Below are 13,648 nucleotides of genomic sequence, written 5' to 3'. Positions count from 1 at the left end.
TAGAGGAAGAGGGGCGGAGGCAAGAAAACCGCCAGTAAGAATAAAGCGCGGAGCGAGGGAATTAGCGAGACATCATTTACGCATGCGCGTTTATATATTTAGCCCACAAGGTATAAAAGAATGGCCCTTTTAAGACTTGCGGACTTCAACTCCCAGAATCCCTCAACAGGCACGCAAGTTCTCACTTTCTACCTCTACGTACTGTAGTTCGCTCGCTCCGCACTTTGTTCTTATTGGCGATTTTCTTGCCTCCGCCTCTCTTCCCTCTAAGCCTATTGGAGAGCGGCGGCCCCGCATGCGCTTTTCATTTTATTTCGTGAAGCGGAGAGGCGAGGGAGGTTCTTCAGCCGGGGCTGATTGCGGTATTTTTTTCGCGTTTTAAGATTTTTTTTTTTTTTTTTGCCGGAGACGGAGATGGAGAGTAAGTCTTTCGAGAGCCTGAATTTGTGGCCTCTTCCCTTCCGTGCCGGCGTGTGCAGAGGGGAAAGGTAGCGCTTAATCCGAAGTGACTCCGGTTTGGGTTTAAGGAAACGCAATTAGGGAATTGGCACCTCGTTTCTAGCAAGGGATTCAAAGATGATCGTTTTATAGGGTTGATCCAGGATCGGTTGGAGTGAGGGTTTTTTGTTTTACCCCTTAGCTAAGGACCCTTAATCCGAATTAACTGACTTTGCAAATGTATTTTTTAGAACCAGATTCTCTCCAGGGGCTAATTAAGTGGGAAGGGGAAATTAGGGGAGAATTAGGATTAGGGAATCCAGGCATGTGTTTGGTCTGGAAGAGGGCACCGCTGGAAGAGGGACTGGAGAATCAGACCTGTCAGCTCATGGATGGGACACCACCTGGAAAGCCCTGGGCTGTAGGCTGAACTCAGAAGAAATGCGGCAAACTGTTTTATACTCTTTTTGTTCAGGTAGTCCTCGATTTATGACCACAATGGAGCCCAAAAATTTCTTGTTGTTGAGTTGAGCCTTTTGTTAAGGAAGTTTTGCCCCCATTTTGTGACTTTGCTTGCCATGATACGTCAATAATCTGATTGTTAAGTGAATCTTGATTTTGCTTGTCAGAAGGTTGCAAATGGGGATCACGTGACCTTGGGACACAGCAACGGTCATATGTATGAACCTGTTGCCGAGCATCTGAGTTTTGATCATGTGATTGTGGGGATGCTGCAATGATTGTAAGTGTGAAATATGGTCATAAGTCCCATTTTTCAATGCCGTTGTAACTTTGAACAGTCACTACACTAACTGTTGTAAGTCCAGTTCTAGTGGCCTAGAGGTAGAGCTCTCACCTCACAATCAGGAGGCTGTGAGTTCAATCCTAGGTAGAGGCTAATATTTGGAATAGACTCTCCTGCTTGAGCAGGGAGTTGGACTAGATGACCTCCAAGGTCCCTTCCAACTCTGTAATTCTATAAGAGGACTCTCTTTATAGGAGCTTGGCTTGTAAAAAGGGGGTGGCAGTGGCTTGCAATCCTGAAAACAACACTTCGTGCTGCAACTTTGTGTTACATCCTTCAACATCCTTTTGTTGTAACTCAGACATTTAGAGAGCTCAATTTATTTGGAATCTTCCAAAGGAGGATTTAAGCATAGCTGTAAGGCCAAGAAGTCACCTTGTAGGGGAGGTAAGGCAGCATAAAATGAAAGAAAGGAAAGAACGAAAGAGACAGAGAGGAAGGAAGGAAAGAGGGGGGGAGAGAGAAAGAATGAGGGAAAGGAAAGGAAAGAAGGGAAAGAAAGAAAGAAAAAGAAAAGACGAGAGAGAGAGAGAAAAGAAGAGAAAGAAAAAGAAAAGAAAGAAAGAAAGAAAGAAAGAAAGAAAGAAAGAAAGAAAGAAAGAAAGAAAGAAAGAAGTGTTTAGACAGAATGATGAGGCTATAGGCGATTACTGTGAATAAAAGTATCACACCCTGAATGCTGGAAGACTACTAAATGTAAAAAGAGAGAAGGCAATAGGAGAGTAACAATAGTCATTTCCTCAATTGAATTTCTTTTTTGCTACATTTTTACAAGTTACTTTTTCCTGGTAACTTTTCAACTGAAACAATAAAGTTGCCTTTTTGAAGATGTATTTGTTGTTCCGTGTTGCAACCTACAGAAGCGAAAATGCATGTGTAGCAGGAAACATCTTTGTACAGAAACCATCAACTTAGGCCTGTAACAAAATAAATGATAGGAGTTGGCTTTGGCATTGGTGTCTTATCTTGAAAAATCCGGCATAAAATATAACCTGGGCTGCCTTGTTGGATGTCAAATGCCGTGAAAGCAAATATCTCATTTTCCCTAACTCTTCTGTCTTTATAGCAGCATGTCTGTGTTGTTTCATAATTTCAAACATCCTCTAGAGAAAGATGGACATATCCCTGAAACAATATACTTTGCTTTGTTGTTGTTGTTTGCAAATATTTTTTTATTTTTATTTCTTTAAATACATCTTTAGGTTGAACAGTGTGGTTCCAGGCTTTTAACATTTTAAATCAAACATGACCATAATCACAGATACAGCTTTCTTATCTAATTTCACATCATTATCTATTACCAATTTCCCTTTTTATATTCTCATACATTATATCATTCTCTTTATTCTTAGTCTTTCTCTGTATTCCTTAATCATATATTCTTGTATTCATCATATTTGCAAATTTTATCAAATCGTAATCATTTCATTAATTTTCCACAAATTCATCTTAATTTATATCATCCATTATTTGTTTTTGTTTTTAATGTAAATTCTATATTTTATTTTCCAGAGGTGTTATATAAGCAGCTGCCCGAGTCGACAGCAAAACTCGTGAACCTTCAGGTATTTTTTAACTTATTTATAATTCAATTTTATAGAGTTGTCCAGTCTCAGTACGTGACCCTGGGCTCTGAAATAAATGTATGGGTGGATAATACCTTTGGTGTGTACTTTTCAGTGGAAAGTGGGACAAGAATTGTGGTCATCATGAAAACAAAGTGAATCAACAGAAAGTTACTCAGAAATTAACTTTTCAAATTTTCTGGGACTTTGAAGTAAAGGTAAAGGTTCCACTTGCACCTATGTGCTACTTATTTCTGGCTCTAGGGGTCAGAGCTCATTTCCGTTTTAAAGCTGAAGAGCCAGCGCTGTCCAAAGATATCTCTTTGGTCATGTGGCCAGCATGACTAAATGCCAAATGTGCACGGAATACTTGTACCTTCCCACCAAAGGGGTCCCTATTTTTCTACTTGCATTTTTTACATGCTTTCAAACTGCTAGGTTGGCAGAAGCTGGGACCAGTCATGGGAGCTCACTCCGTGATGCGGTGCTAGGGATTCGAACCGCCGAACTGCCAGCCTTTCTGATCAACAAGCTCAGCGTCTTAGCCACTGAGTCACTGTGTCCCTTATGGGACTTTAGAATTCTTTAAACCACAAAACACAAGTAGGGTCCATTAGACTACATGTGATCTTCAGTGCTCCTTGGTGGTGACCCCCTTAAATCATGCTATGAAGTACACAAAATGGTATTTCTCACTCACTCCTATAGAAAATAAGACCACACCAATGGGTAGGCCAATTGAAGCCTGGAAGGGTTTATCGCATGGAAGAAATTCATTGTGGGATTTTAAGACCATTAGAATTTGAGAGAAGGCTCAAAAATTTCAGCAAGATTGGAGTTTACATTTCCTAGTAACTACAATAGTTGACTATATTTATATTTTTGTCCATTACCCAGAGCCATCAAGGTGAAACAACATACGTTTCACTAAACAAAAATAAATAAAATGTCCGTTTGTCTTCATCTCGCTCCCTCACCTAAAATCTCCTGCAAATGGAGTGGTGAAGGACAACTATAATTTCTACTATGGACTCAGGTTAGGGTGGCTGTGGAACCGCTGCTCATTTGCAAACTTTAGGGTTGCTTTGAGTCCAGACAATCAATATGGTTTTAATATTGATAGTATTGGACCTGAGCAGCACATTGGCCTATTGGTGGAATTCTCAGTTCACAATCAAGAGATTGCTGTGAGTTCGATCCTAGGCAGCGGCAGATATTTCTGTCTTGGGGCTCAATGGGTTATTATCTGCTGTGAACTCCACATAGGCATCAGGAGGGGCATCCAGCCAGCAAACTCTCAATTTCCCTTCAGTCGCCCTGACTCCACCCCGATGTAAGGGATTACAAAATCATTAATAGAAGAAAAAAAACATTGCTAATATTGGAATTATTATTCACAGCATGGAGTCTTCTTGGCGTTAGCAGCCTTAACAAATCTAATAAATAAAATTTTTCCATGGGGGTTAAAGAATAACCAACCCCCAAATTAGAATTTGAGCTTTGCTCAAGGTGCGTCTTTCCTTTCTCTTTCTCAGCCGCAAGCATCCAACAAGGCAGAGGCCTTTGTTAAGGCCTTTCTGAAACGCAGCATGCCTGGGAAGAGCGAGGAAGATATCGAGAAATACTTAAACCGGAAAGCCGTCGTCCTTGAGCACCCACAACCAAGGAGGACCCGGAAGAGAGTCAAGCGGGGGAAAGGATTATCGGCCAAACAGAGACGAGAAATGCGTCTCTTTGAGATTGCTCCAGAACAACAGAAGTAAGAAAGGCTGGCCGGGTCTCCTGCAACTTGGTTGGAGTGATTGATTGATTGATGCCCACAGGGATTGCAAGAGCCGGGACTGGCTGTAATGATAGGTGGTTACTTTGGGAAACAGGAAAAAGAACTACAAGCCCGAAAGTGGTAGATAAGTGTGATGACCTGGGGCGTGGCACAAAGGCAACACAGATAATCAATAAGAGTCCCTTTATTATCTCCAACTTTGCCCCCAATGTCCAGGTTACCTTCTGGCTGGAGAAAAACACTCCCAGGAACAGCCTTTGACTGTAGAAAATTAAGTCCAAAACATGGTCAACACAAACTGTAACTTAAAGTCCAAACAAGCCAAACTGAAGTAATTAGTTTGGCAGGGCAGGAGCAAGAATTTCAGACTTGAAAGCACAGCAAAACTCACGCAGTTGGGAAGATGCCAGGAACACAGATAAGCCACAACAACCCAGGATAAAGTCACATTTGCTCCCAGCAGCCTGCCGCATGCAGCCTGCCTTTCTTATTAACTGCCTTCTCAGCTGTGGCTAATGAAGGGAATCAGGGCCCTTTCCTCCCCTGTAAGTCATGCAACCCACGTTGCTCCCTTCTCCGTTCCCCCCCGCGTGCCCTAGGACGAAGAGGGGGTGGGCCTGGTTCTTCCTCTGAACTCCCTCTCCCTTATTCTATCTCTCCTCTGCTCTGCCCAGCTAGACTTTGCCCTTCCCCAGCCTCGTCCCCAGCCAACAGAGCCACCCTCCCAATTCCCTGTCAGCTGTTTGGCTTCCTCCTCAGATTCAGACTCCAACAGGGACATCCTCCTTGACATTTTTCCTCCTGCCTCCCAAGGTCGTTCTCACATGCCATTAGACCAGGCTCCTCGCCAGAGGGAGGCTAAAAAAAACCGCACTATCCCCAAAAGTACGTGAGTGTGCCTTTGCGGGTTCTTAAACCCTTTGTACCCAAAAACTGCACGCCTCTCTTGGAGATCCTTGCTTATAAACTGTCCCCCATATATAGCTGTTTTCTAGCGTACCCTTAATCCGTGATGGCTTATTTTGGGAGTTATTTTCTGCAATGGTAGTTCACCACAAGAGGGCAGTAGGTGATATTTTTTTTAAAAAAAAAAATACTTTAAGCTGCTTTCTCTTAAAGCGGTGACTGTTTTTGCTTTGTTTAAAAAGATTTAAAGAGGTTTGAAGTGTCCTTTAAGGGCCTGCACTTGTTGAATTTAGAAAAAGAGACGAGGCTGGAAGCCTATCTCCGTGGATTGAGTCCCTCCTAGAATAAAATACCTGTATTGTTCATTGCATTCCATAAATACAATGAAATTTGAAAGCTACTCCAGCACAGTGCCCCAAACCCCACATCACAATCACGCTACCGAGTTTTAAAAATTAGAATAATTATAATAATAAAAATAGGACTAAATTGCAAATGCCCTGTTTGATTCAAGACAATTACTGCCTTGAAAAAGAAACCGTCTCTCAATCTATTAGTCCTCATTTTAAGACACCTATCACAGTCAACACTGCAGGTGGAGTCCAATAAAAAAAAGGCCAGAAGCAACATTAGCAGATAATTAGCTTAATTGTCATAGAGTTAGAATACAGTCTACTCTAAGGTGTCAAGCAGCCTAAATTTTCTTTTTCTTTTTTTTTCGTGTTTATTAGCAACCTAAATTTTCTAAGGAGAATTAAAAGCCGCCATTGGTAACTTTGATTATGTGACTGCGGGGATGCTACAATGCTACAAGTCATCCATGCAAAGTTCAGTCATTTTGCAGTGCCATTGTGACTCCAGAGTTTACTTAAAAGAATGGTTCTAAGCGAAGGACTACTTGCAGTTAAACCAAGAACAAATTCCATTCCAATGAAATACTTTACAGAAGCCCTGGACAATTGTTGCATTTGATGCTTGCTTTTTTTTTTTTTTTGCTTATTCTGCAGATACGAGATGTTTATCCCATTGCATGAGCTTTGGAAACAGTACATCAGAGAACTCTGCAACGGATTGAAACCCGATGCGTAAGTTCAGTTCTTTTCATTCATTTCTTTTTCTTTTCTTTTTTTTTTTTTTGCAAACTGGTTGCATGCTTAGTGGTCGTAGAGGCCATCCCTCAGAAGGCTGGTGATTTCTTCTCCGGTGGAAAAAAAAAAAAAACCCTTTCAATAAGACCAAATGGAATTTGGCATTTTAGAATTGTTCAATTTCTGAGCTTGAGAAAGGAATAGTTTATAGCCCGGTTTTCAAACTTTTTTAAAGCTTGAAAAGGTGGCCCTTGAACAACCTTTTTTAAAACCCCTACACACCCTTCCCTAGAGCCTCTGATAAAGACGTAAAGCTCTACAGAACTGGCTGTATTTGAGCGAAGGCCGTCTTGTGGGAACCTCGCTATTTTGCAAAACACGTTTTTAAAAACCCTGGTCTGTGTGAATGCTTCCTTAAGTCAGTCTCTTTTATATGAAAAGCTAGCTTACGGGGAAGAGTTGAATCATAGGTTTGTGTGTATAATCTAGATATAGATATAGAGATAGATAGAGATAGATAGATAGGTAGATAGATAGATAGATAGATAGATAGATAGATAGATAGATAGATAGATAGATAGATAGATATAAAAGCAAAATACCACTCACACATCATCACAAAATCTCCAGAACCATAAAGCCTACAAACTTGAAATTTGGTGTGTATGTTCCTCTTGGCTGCTGGGTGCTCACTAAGGAAGGATTTTTTTGAAATGACCAATCAGAGCATTAGTACAGTATTTCATGTATTATTATTATTAACACGCTCTGATGCTAAGGAGTTCTACTCCCCCTCCCCACCTGAAAAGAAATCTGTCCCAAATGCAAAACACAAGCAGAGGAGAGGAGTTTCAGTTTCACTTTTAGTTTTAGTTTTACAACACCAAGCAGCTTTAGTACAGAATAGTTAAGCTAAGCCACACCCAGGTTCCTTGCTATCTCCTTCTTGCTCACACAGCAAATACTGTTTCAGTTTCTAAACAGCCTTCAACTCTCTCACACACTGACAGGACTCTAGTTGATGAATACCAATGGATGTTGGTAAGGCAAAGGCAGAATTTTTTTCCCTTATTTTTCTCCCCCAAAACTTGCCCAATCTCATAGTTTCATAGTGAAGCATGGGGACCCTGCTAGTTATATCATATAGAAGAAGAATATTTAAACCTGGAACCTCTTAATTTAGAATCTGACCTCAGATAGTTTTGCAAAGCCAGGCACTGGAAGTTGGTTTCTTTGGTCACTGCGTTGGGTTTATGCTCTGCATTTAATCACTATTGGGATGGTTGCCATATTTTCAAGTGAAAATAGCATCTTTTTTACATGTTTGCGGTGAGCAGTGTAATGTAACTTCAAAATTATATCTTGTAATCTTACCCTCCTTTTGTTTAACTTCCCGTAAGAGTGCTAATCTATTTCTACATGCATTTTGCAGGCAGACACAGATGATTCAAACCAAATTGCTTAAAGCAGATTTCCACGGAGCGCTCGTGACAGGTATTCCCATGCCTTTTTTTTTTTAATTGAAGCTTGGACAACCCCCGCAAAAAAAAATCACATTTCTTTCCCCTTAACTTTATGTAGTGGATTTTGTTTGAATTTACTTGCACACCATATGAAGAAGTCTTTTTGTCTGGCCTGTATGTCAGCTTCATCGATGATCCCCAAGAACAGTGAAAAATTCTTAACTGATGTTTTTTTTTCCACACTGGGGATAATATTGCTCATCTGCAGGTATCTTAGAAGTTAAGTTTTACAAGGTTGAGGAGGGCAAAGGTTGTATTGAATTTTGAGAAAGGTTGAAGGGGCAAAAGTTAGTTTTCTGGGGTCTCAAAGGGTGTGCCAGACTGAAGAGAAACCTGTTCTCCATTACTGTATTCCCAGAAACCAGAAACTTACAGGAAGAGAAACTCCCCTTGAACGCTGGGAAAATCTTTCTAGCAGTGAGAGCAATTCGGCCACACATCCCTTTAACCAAAAGAAATAGTGGTAGGTTCTCTTTCCATGGATAGTGGCTGGCTAGCCATAGGATTGATTTATTTTTATTTATTTTAAAAGATTGATAGGGCCATCCATATTGTGAGGCACAACCCACAAGGCCTAATAGTAATAGGAAATAGTTCAAAAAAAGGGTGCCCAAGATGAGATGGATCTTTGAGAATGTTTTGAACTTTCTTAAGGCAGCGGGAGCTATAAAGCTCTTCCAAAGAGGGGAGAGGGCAACCCATGATCCTCTGGGCAACGACATTAACCCTCTGGAGTGCTGTCCTATCTGCCCCTGGGCAATTGGCAAACCATACAGAGGTGCTGTAAGTTAAGATACTCTCTCTGGTGCAGCGGTAGAAGGTCACTAGCACTTTTTCATTCAGTTGTTGTTTTCTGAGAAGTCTCAGGTCGTATAATCTCTGCTGGGCCCTTTTGACCAGGGCTGCAATGTGGGCACCCCAGGTCAGGTCCTCTTTCAGGGTAAGGACCTTCTCTTTTCTTTCTTTCAGTGACCAAATCCAAATGTCCTTCCTACGTTGGTGTCACTGGCATCATCCTCCAGGAAACGAAGTACGTTTTCAAAATCATCACCAAAGAAGACAGGCTGAAAGGTAGGCAAACCAGAAGCCTGGCTTGATCAGTAGAGGCTTCTATTTAACCGAAGAGCTGGCCCTTTAAAATCATGTTCCTCCACTCTGTGAATTTTTTAAAGATATGTGGACTTTCAGCTCCCAGAATCCCACGGGCAGCGTGGGGAATTCTGGGAGTTGAAGTCCCCACTTCTCAACAGTTTGCACGGTTGAGAAACCCTACTTTAAAACATTTATAAAACAGGTTGGTATTTTAAGAACTTAAACCAAGACCCCAAGAGCAGCTGGACCAGAGAATTGGAGGGGAACCCAAAGCTCTAAAACTTTGAAAGGTTCCTCCACTCCTGATTTCCAGAAGTTTGTGGCCAAATGTGCAATGTAACCAAGATAAAATTCTAACAAAATTGAATTGTATTTTTTTTCCCATAAGTGCACATATCCACTGAAGCCGCTCCCTTTAAGCTCGACCTCAGTCAGAGGGTTGCTGAACTTTCTTTGCTCTTCTGCAGTTTTATTCCTTTCTTTCTCTTTTTTCTCCTCCTCCGTCTCTAGAATTGTCCTGCACTTCTGTGTTTTTGCTCCTGGCTGCAACAGCTGAAGGAAGTTCTTGTAACGTCAGCAGAATTCTATACATTCCAAGCTGCTTTCTAAAAACCAAAGCCTATAACTTTGTGGCTTTTTAGTTCAGTAACCTTTCATTCAGTTTGTTTAATAGATATACGCTCGCAATCTGATGCTGGGAAGAATTATTTCGTTAGAATTGCAATGAAGACCTTTAAATCTCTCTTGCATACTAGACTCCGTACTCCAGCTGGAATATTAACGGTCCCTTCCTTGCTGTATCCCTTCTCCGTTTTCTTTCCTAGCCTTCATTTACATCTACTTCTTGGTTCTAACTTGTTGAGAGAAATAAATTTCTCCGCTCATTCCTTGTAAGATCCGTGCGCTGTGTTAAATCATTTCACCGAAAGGCATTTTCTGGGCTTCTTTCAGTTATTCCAAAGCGGAACAATATCTTCAGCATTGAAATGGATGGGTTTGTGTCTTACATCTACGGAAGCAGGATCCAGTTTCGAGCAAGTGAGCGTTCTGCAAAAAAGTTCAAGGGGCAAGGAACAATGGATCTGTGATTTTGCTGCTTTTGGTCTGCAAAATTGGAACGTTTTGTTTCCAAGGGTCAGAGACTCCCCAACAACCTTTTCCTCTAAATAGAAAATGAGTACAAGAAGCGGCGGCGGCGGCAGCAGCAGCAAGGAGGATTACCCCTGTATCTTCATGAACCCAACGTGGGTTCTTGCTTGTATTGATTCTGGCTGGCAAAGACTGGCCGTTTGGGGATTGCGATTGTGTCAAATTTACAAGTATAGTTCTAATTCTATACATAATGCCATGTTGGATTTTGTATGATGTTATTTCAAACGTTCTTGTTTGTTAATATGGAATGAAAAATCTTTGATTTTTTTTTTTTAATGTCCAAAGCAACAATGTGCTCAGAGTTGGCTATTTCTGGTTTATAGTAAGCATTATACAATTGGGTCAAGTTTCAGTGGCAAGCATTACACAGTGCCGTCCGGTTTCTACTTAGACCCTACAACAATTAGACCCTACAACAGCTGGTCTAACTATGTTGGATTAAATGGCATTCTCTTTCTTTGCACAATTGTCCCCGTTACATTTAGACTGAGAGAGAGAGAAATAATAGAGAGATGGATGGCTTTTTTATATAATATTTTATTAAATTTACATATTGCTCACCTTGCAGTTTGAGATTGATGGATGGAGTCGCTTTGAAATGAGATGGGCAGCAAATTTAATAATAAAAATGGATGGATGAATAGATAGATACCGGTAGAGGGAGGGAGGGATAGATTAATAGACAGATATAGAAAGCAATGGATGGATGGATAGATATGGATGGATTTTTATTCACTTAATTTTTTTAAAATTTACAATCTTGCCATTTAAGATAGACAGACAGACAAACAAATCGGTATGTAGCAAGTAGACCTGCTTTAATAGCAAGATTCACCAGTGCTTGTTGCTGTCTCTTTTAACTGATACGGAAGACCGAACGAATTTATCTTGATTGATCTGAGTTTTTGAAGCTTATCCTGGAAAAAAAACAATCTTTCTGTTCCCCATATTTCCAATATCTGGAAGAAAGAAAGAAAAAAAACCCTCTTCCATTGTTTCACGGTAAGCTAGCTACTACTGAACATACTGAGAGCTATCCCCAAAGGGAGGGAAAAAAGGAAATACGATGTAAATCAGACGATTTTCTAAGGTTAGAGCATCTCTGGCATGTAACAGGGAGCCTTCCACTGAACCTTATAAAATTCTGCGCCTGTCGTCAAATTGGTATGAAAAGTGAAAACCCAACTCTTCCAAGGCTCGAAGGAAATGGGATGCCCAAGCTTTGTAATGCAAAACTCCTTCCATTGTTTCTCTTGTCCCCAGGCCAAGGAAAAAAAGGGTGTTTCCCTCTTAGCGAGCATAATTCTCAGGAGGCCATGTGTGTTTCAAAGATTAACTGTACCGAAATTTATTTATTTATTTTTTAAAAAAACAGGATGCACAATGACATTGAAATGAAAGAGAATACCAGAGCATTCATCAGGGTAGGATTATAAATAAAGATAGGCCCGTACCCAGAATTTCTTTGCGGTAAGAGCATTGCAAATAATGCAGTTTTCTTTGCGTTTCATGCATAAAAATGTTCCTTTTCAAAGCCTCCCACCTTAAAATATTTTGCGGCCAAAAGGGAGAGAAAAATGAACTTGATCTGCCATTTATGCTCTCTCTTCCCCCCCACACACACACCCCGACAACATCTCCACAATGCTTTGTGGTTTCTTTATTACGGCATATCCCCAACAGATGTCTCCAGGCATAACGCAGTAAACTAAACCGAAGGGCAGACTTTTTGCTGTGCTTTGTTTTCCCCCTGGTGACTCAGGTGCATCTTGAGCCAAAGGAAGGATCGGATTTTCCCCCTATGGACGCTCCAAACTTATGAGAGAATTCAGAGCAGGAAAGCACTCCGTCCGTCCCCAAGTGTCTTGAGTCTTCCCAGGGTTAGGAATGGTGAGTCAGGCGGGCTGAAGAAATAGACCGGTGGGAAATCGTTGGGAACGTCTCATCAGGGAGGACCAGCGATCCCTTTGAGAATTCTGAAAACATTCAAACCATTGAATGTTGTTTGGGCAAGCTCTTTTGTTCTGCTCACACCAAAGTTCCTATCTTTGTAACCAGAATGTCTCAAGCCAATGTAATCAGTAGTCTGGCTACTACAAGCCCAATATGTTTTTCCATGCACTAATGTTCAGTTTTCCTCAATGGGTAAATTGATGCTGCTGTTAATAATTTTTATCTATCTATCTATCTATCTATCTATCTATCTCTGTGTGCCTGCCTGCCTGCCCCATCCATCAATCCATCCTTGACTGCCTGCCTGTCCCCATCCATCCATCCATCCATCATTGCCTGCCGCTCCCATCCATCCATCTACCTATCTATCTACCTATGTCTATCTGCCTGCCTGCCACCGTCCATTCATCCATCCATCCATCCATCCATCCGTCCATCATTTCCTGCCTGCTCCATCCATCCATCCATCATCTGTGTGCCTGCCTGCCCCCTATCTATCTATCTATCTATCTATCTATCTATCTATCTATCTATATCTATCTATCCCAGTAACCCATGAGTTCTAACCTGCATTACGCCTGAAAGGCAGCTAGACGTCAAGTGTGGGAAATCGGGAAGTCCAGGCAGTTCCAGTGAATATATAGATTTATCATACATTAAAGCTTCCTACAAGAATCTGAACTACTAACCGTCAAAGCGAATTGGCAGTAGATGGGAGTCAATGGAATTCAAGGTGAGCTGGACGGAGAGCTCTTCTGGGCTTAAGGAGCTTAAGTCTGATGATGTGTTTGACCCGTCCCGCGTGTTCAGCCTGGTCACCTGCACTAGGTGACTTTGGGCCAATCACCAAGAGTCGGTGAGTGCTAGTCCCGCCTTAGGCATGAAAATCCGCTGGGTGTCCTTGGGCCAACCACCTGGAGATGGTGAGTTCTAGAGTCTTGCCTTAGACATGAAAGTTGACTGAGTAACCTTTGGCCAGTCTCTCTTTTCAGCACAAGCCACCTCACAGGGGAGAGTAGGAGAAGGAAAAGGAATATTAAGTATGTTTGCTGCCTTGCGTTATCTATAAAAATAATAAAGGCAGAAAACAAAAATAGATACGTATTGGTTATCATATATGTGTGTGGCACAAACTTCCCCTTCAACAATGCCTCGATTCTGATTTACTTCATTCCATGATGTAACATCTAATTAGGACATCTGTTAAATGCCTGCCATATTAATTTAATAGGAAGGGCTAATAGAACTTTATTGGCAGAGTCCAGTTAATTAACATTATGGGCCTTTAATGGGTGTCTTAAATCAACATCGTTAGTGAAGATGCTATCCAAATTAAAGTAAGG

At 41.2% G+C, this 13,648-nt stretch overlaps 1 protein-coding gene across 2 annotated transcripts; it reads left to right on the top strand.

Annotated features, from left to right (window-relative positions):
* The first annotated feature begins 299 nt into the window (after nt 1–299).
* Nucleotides 300–11,709, top strand: POP4 (POP4 ribonuclease P/MRP subunit). 2 transcript variants are annotated; one of them, XM_026713969.2, is made up of 7 exons: nt 300–421; nt 2,756–2,808; nt 4,344–4,567; nt 6,505–6,582; nt 8,018–8,079; nt 9,078–9,179; nt 10,152–11,709. In XM_026713969.2, the coding sequence occupies exons 1-7, from the start codon at nt 415–417 to the stop codon at nt 10,286–10,288; spliced, it is 663 nt and encodes a 220-aa protein (XP_026569754.1). In that variant the 5' UTR covers nt 300–414; the 3' UTR covers nt 10,289–11,709. The 2 variants fall into 2 exon arrangements, with proteins under 2 accessions (XP_026569754.1, XP_087796782.1); XM_087940656.1 differs by having other exon boundaries at nt 300–488.
* The last annotated feature ends 1,939 nt before the right edge of the window (nt 11,710–13,648 follow it).

The sequence above is a fragment of the Pseudonaja textilis genome, chromosome 11 (genome assembly GCF_049901715.1).
Source record: "Pseudonaja textilis isolate UNSWEBS1 chromosome 11, rPseTex1.2, whole genome shotgun sequence".
In the NCBI taxonomy this organism is placed as follows: domain Eukaryota; kingdom Metazoa; phylum Chordata; class Lepidosauria; order Squamata; family Elapidae; genus Pseudonaja; species Pseudonaja textilis.
The sequence above is the reverse complement of the archived record's forward strand: the minus strand, read 5'-3'. Positions and strand labels throughout refer to the sequence as shown.

Bases quoted from the DNA above. Each gene is read 5' to 3' on its own strand.
- POP4 (XM_026713969.2), top strand. The intron at 4,568-6,504 runs GTAAGAAAGGCT...CTTATTCTGCAG, and splicing joins ATTGCTCCAGAACAACAGAA to ATACGAGATGTTTATCCCAT. The intron at 9,180-10,151 runs GTAGGCAAACCA...GGCTTCTTTCAG, and splicing joins CAAAGAAGACAGGCTGAAAG to TTATTCCAAAGCGGAACAAT.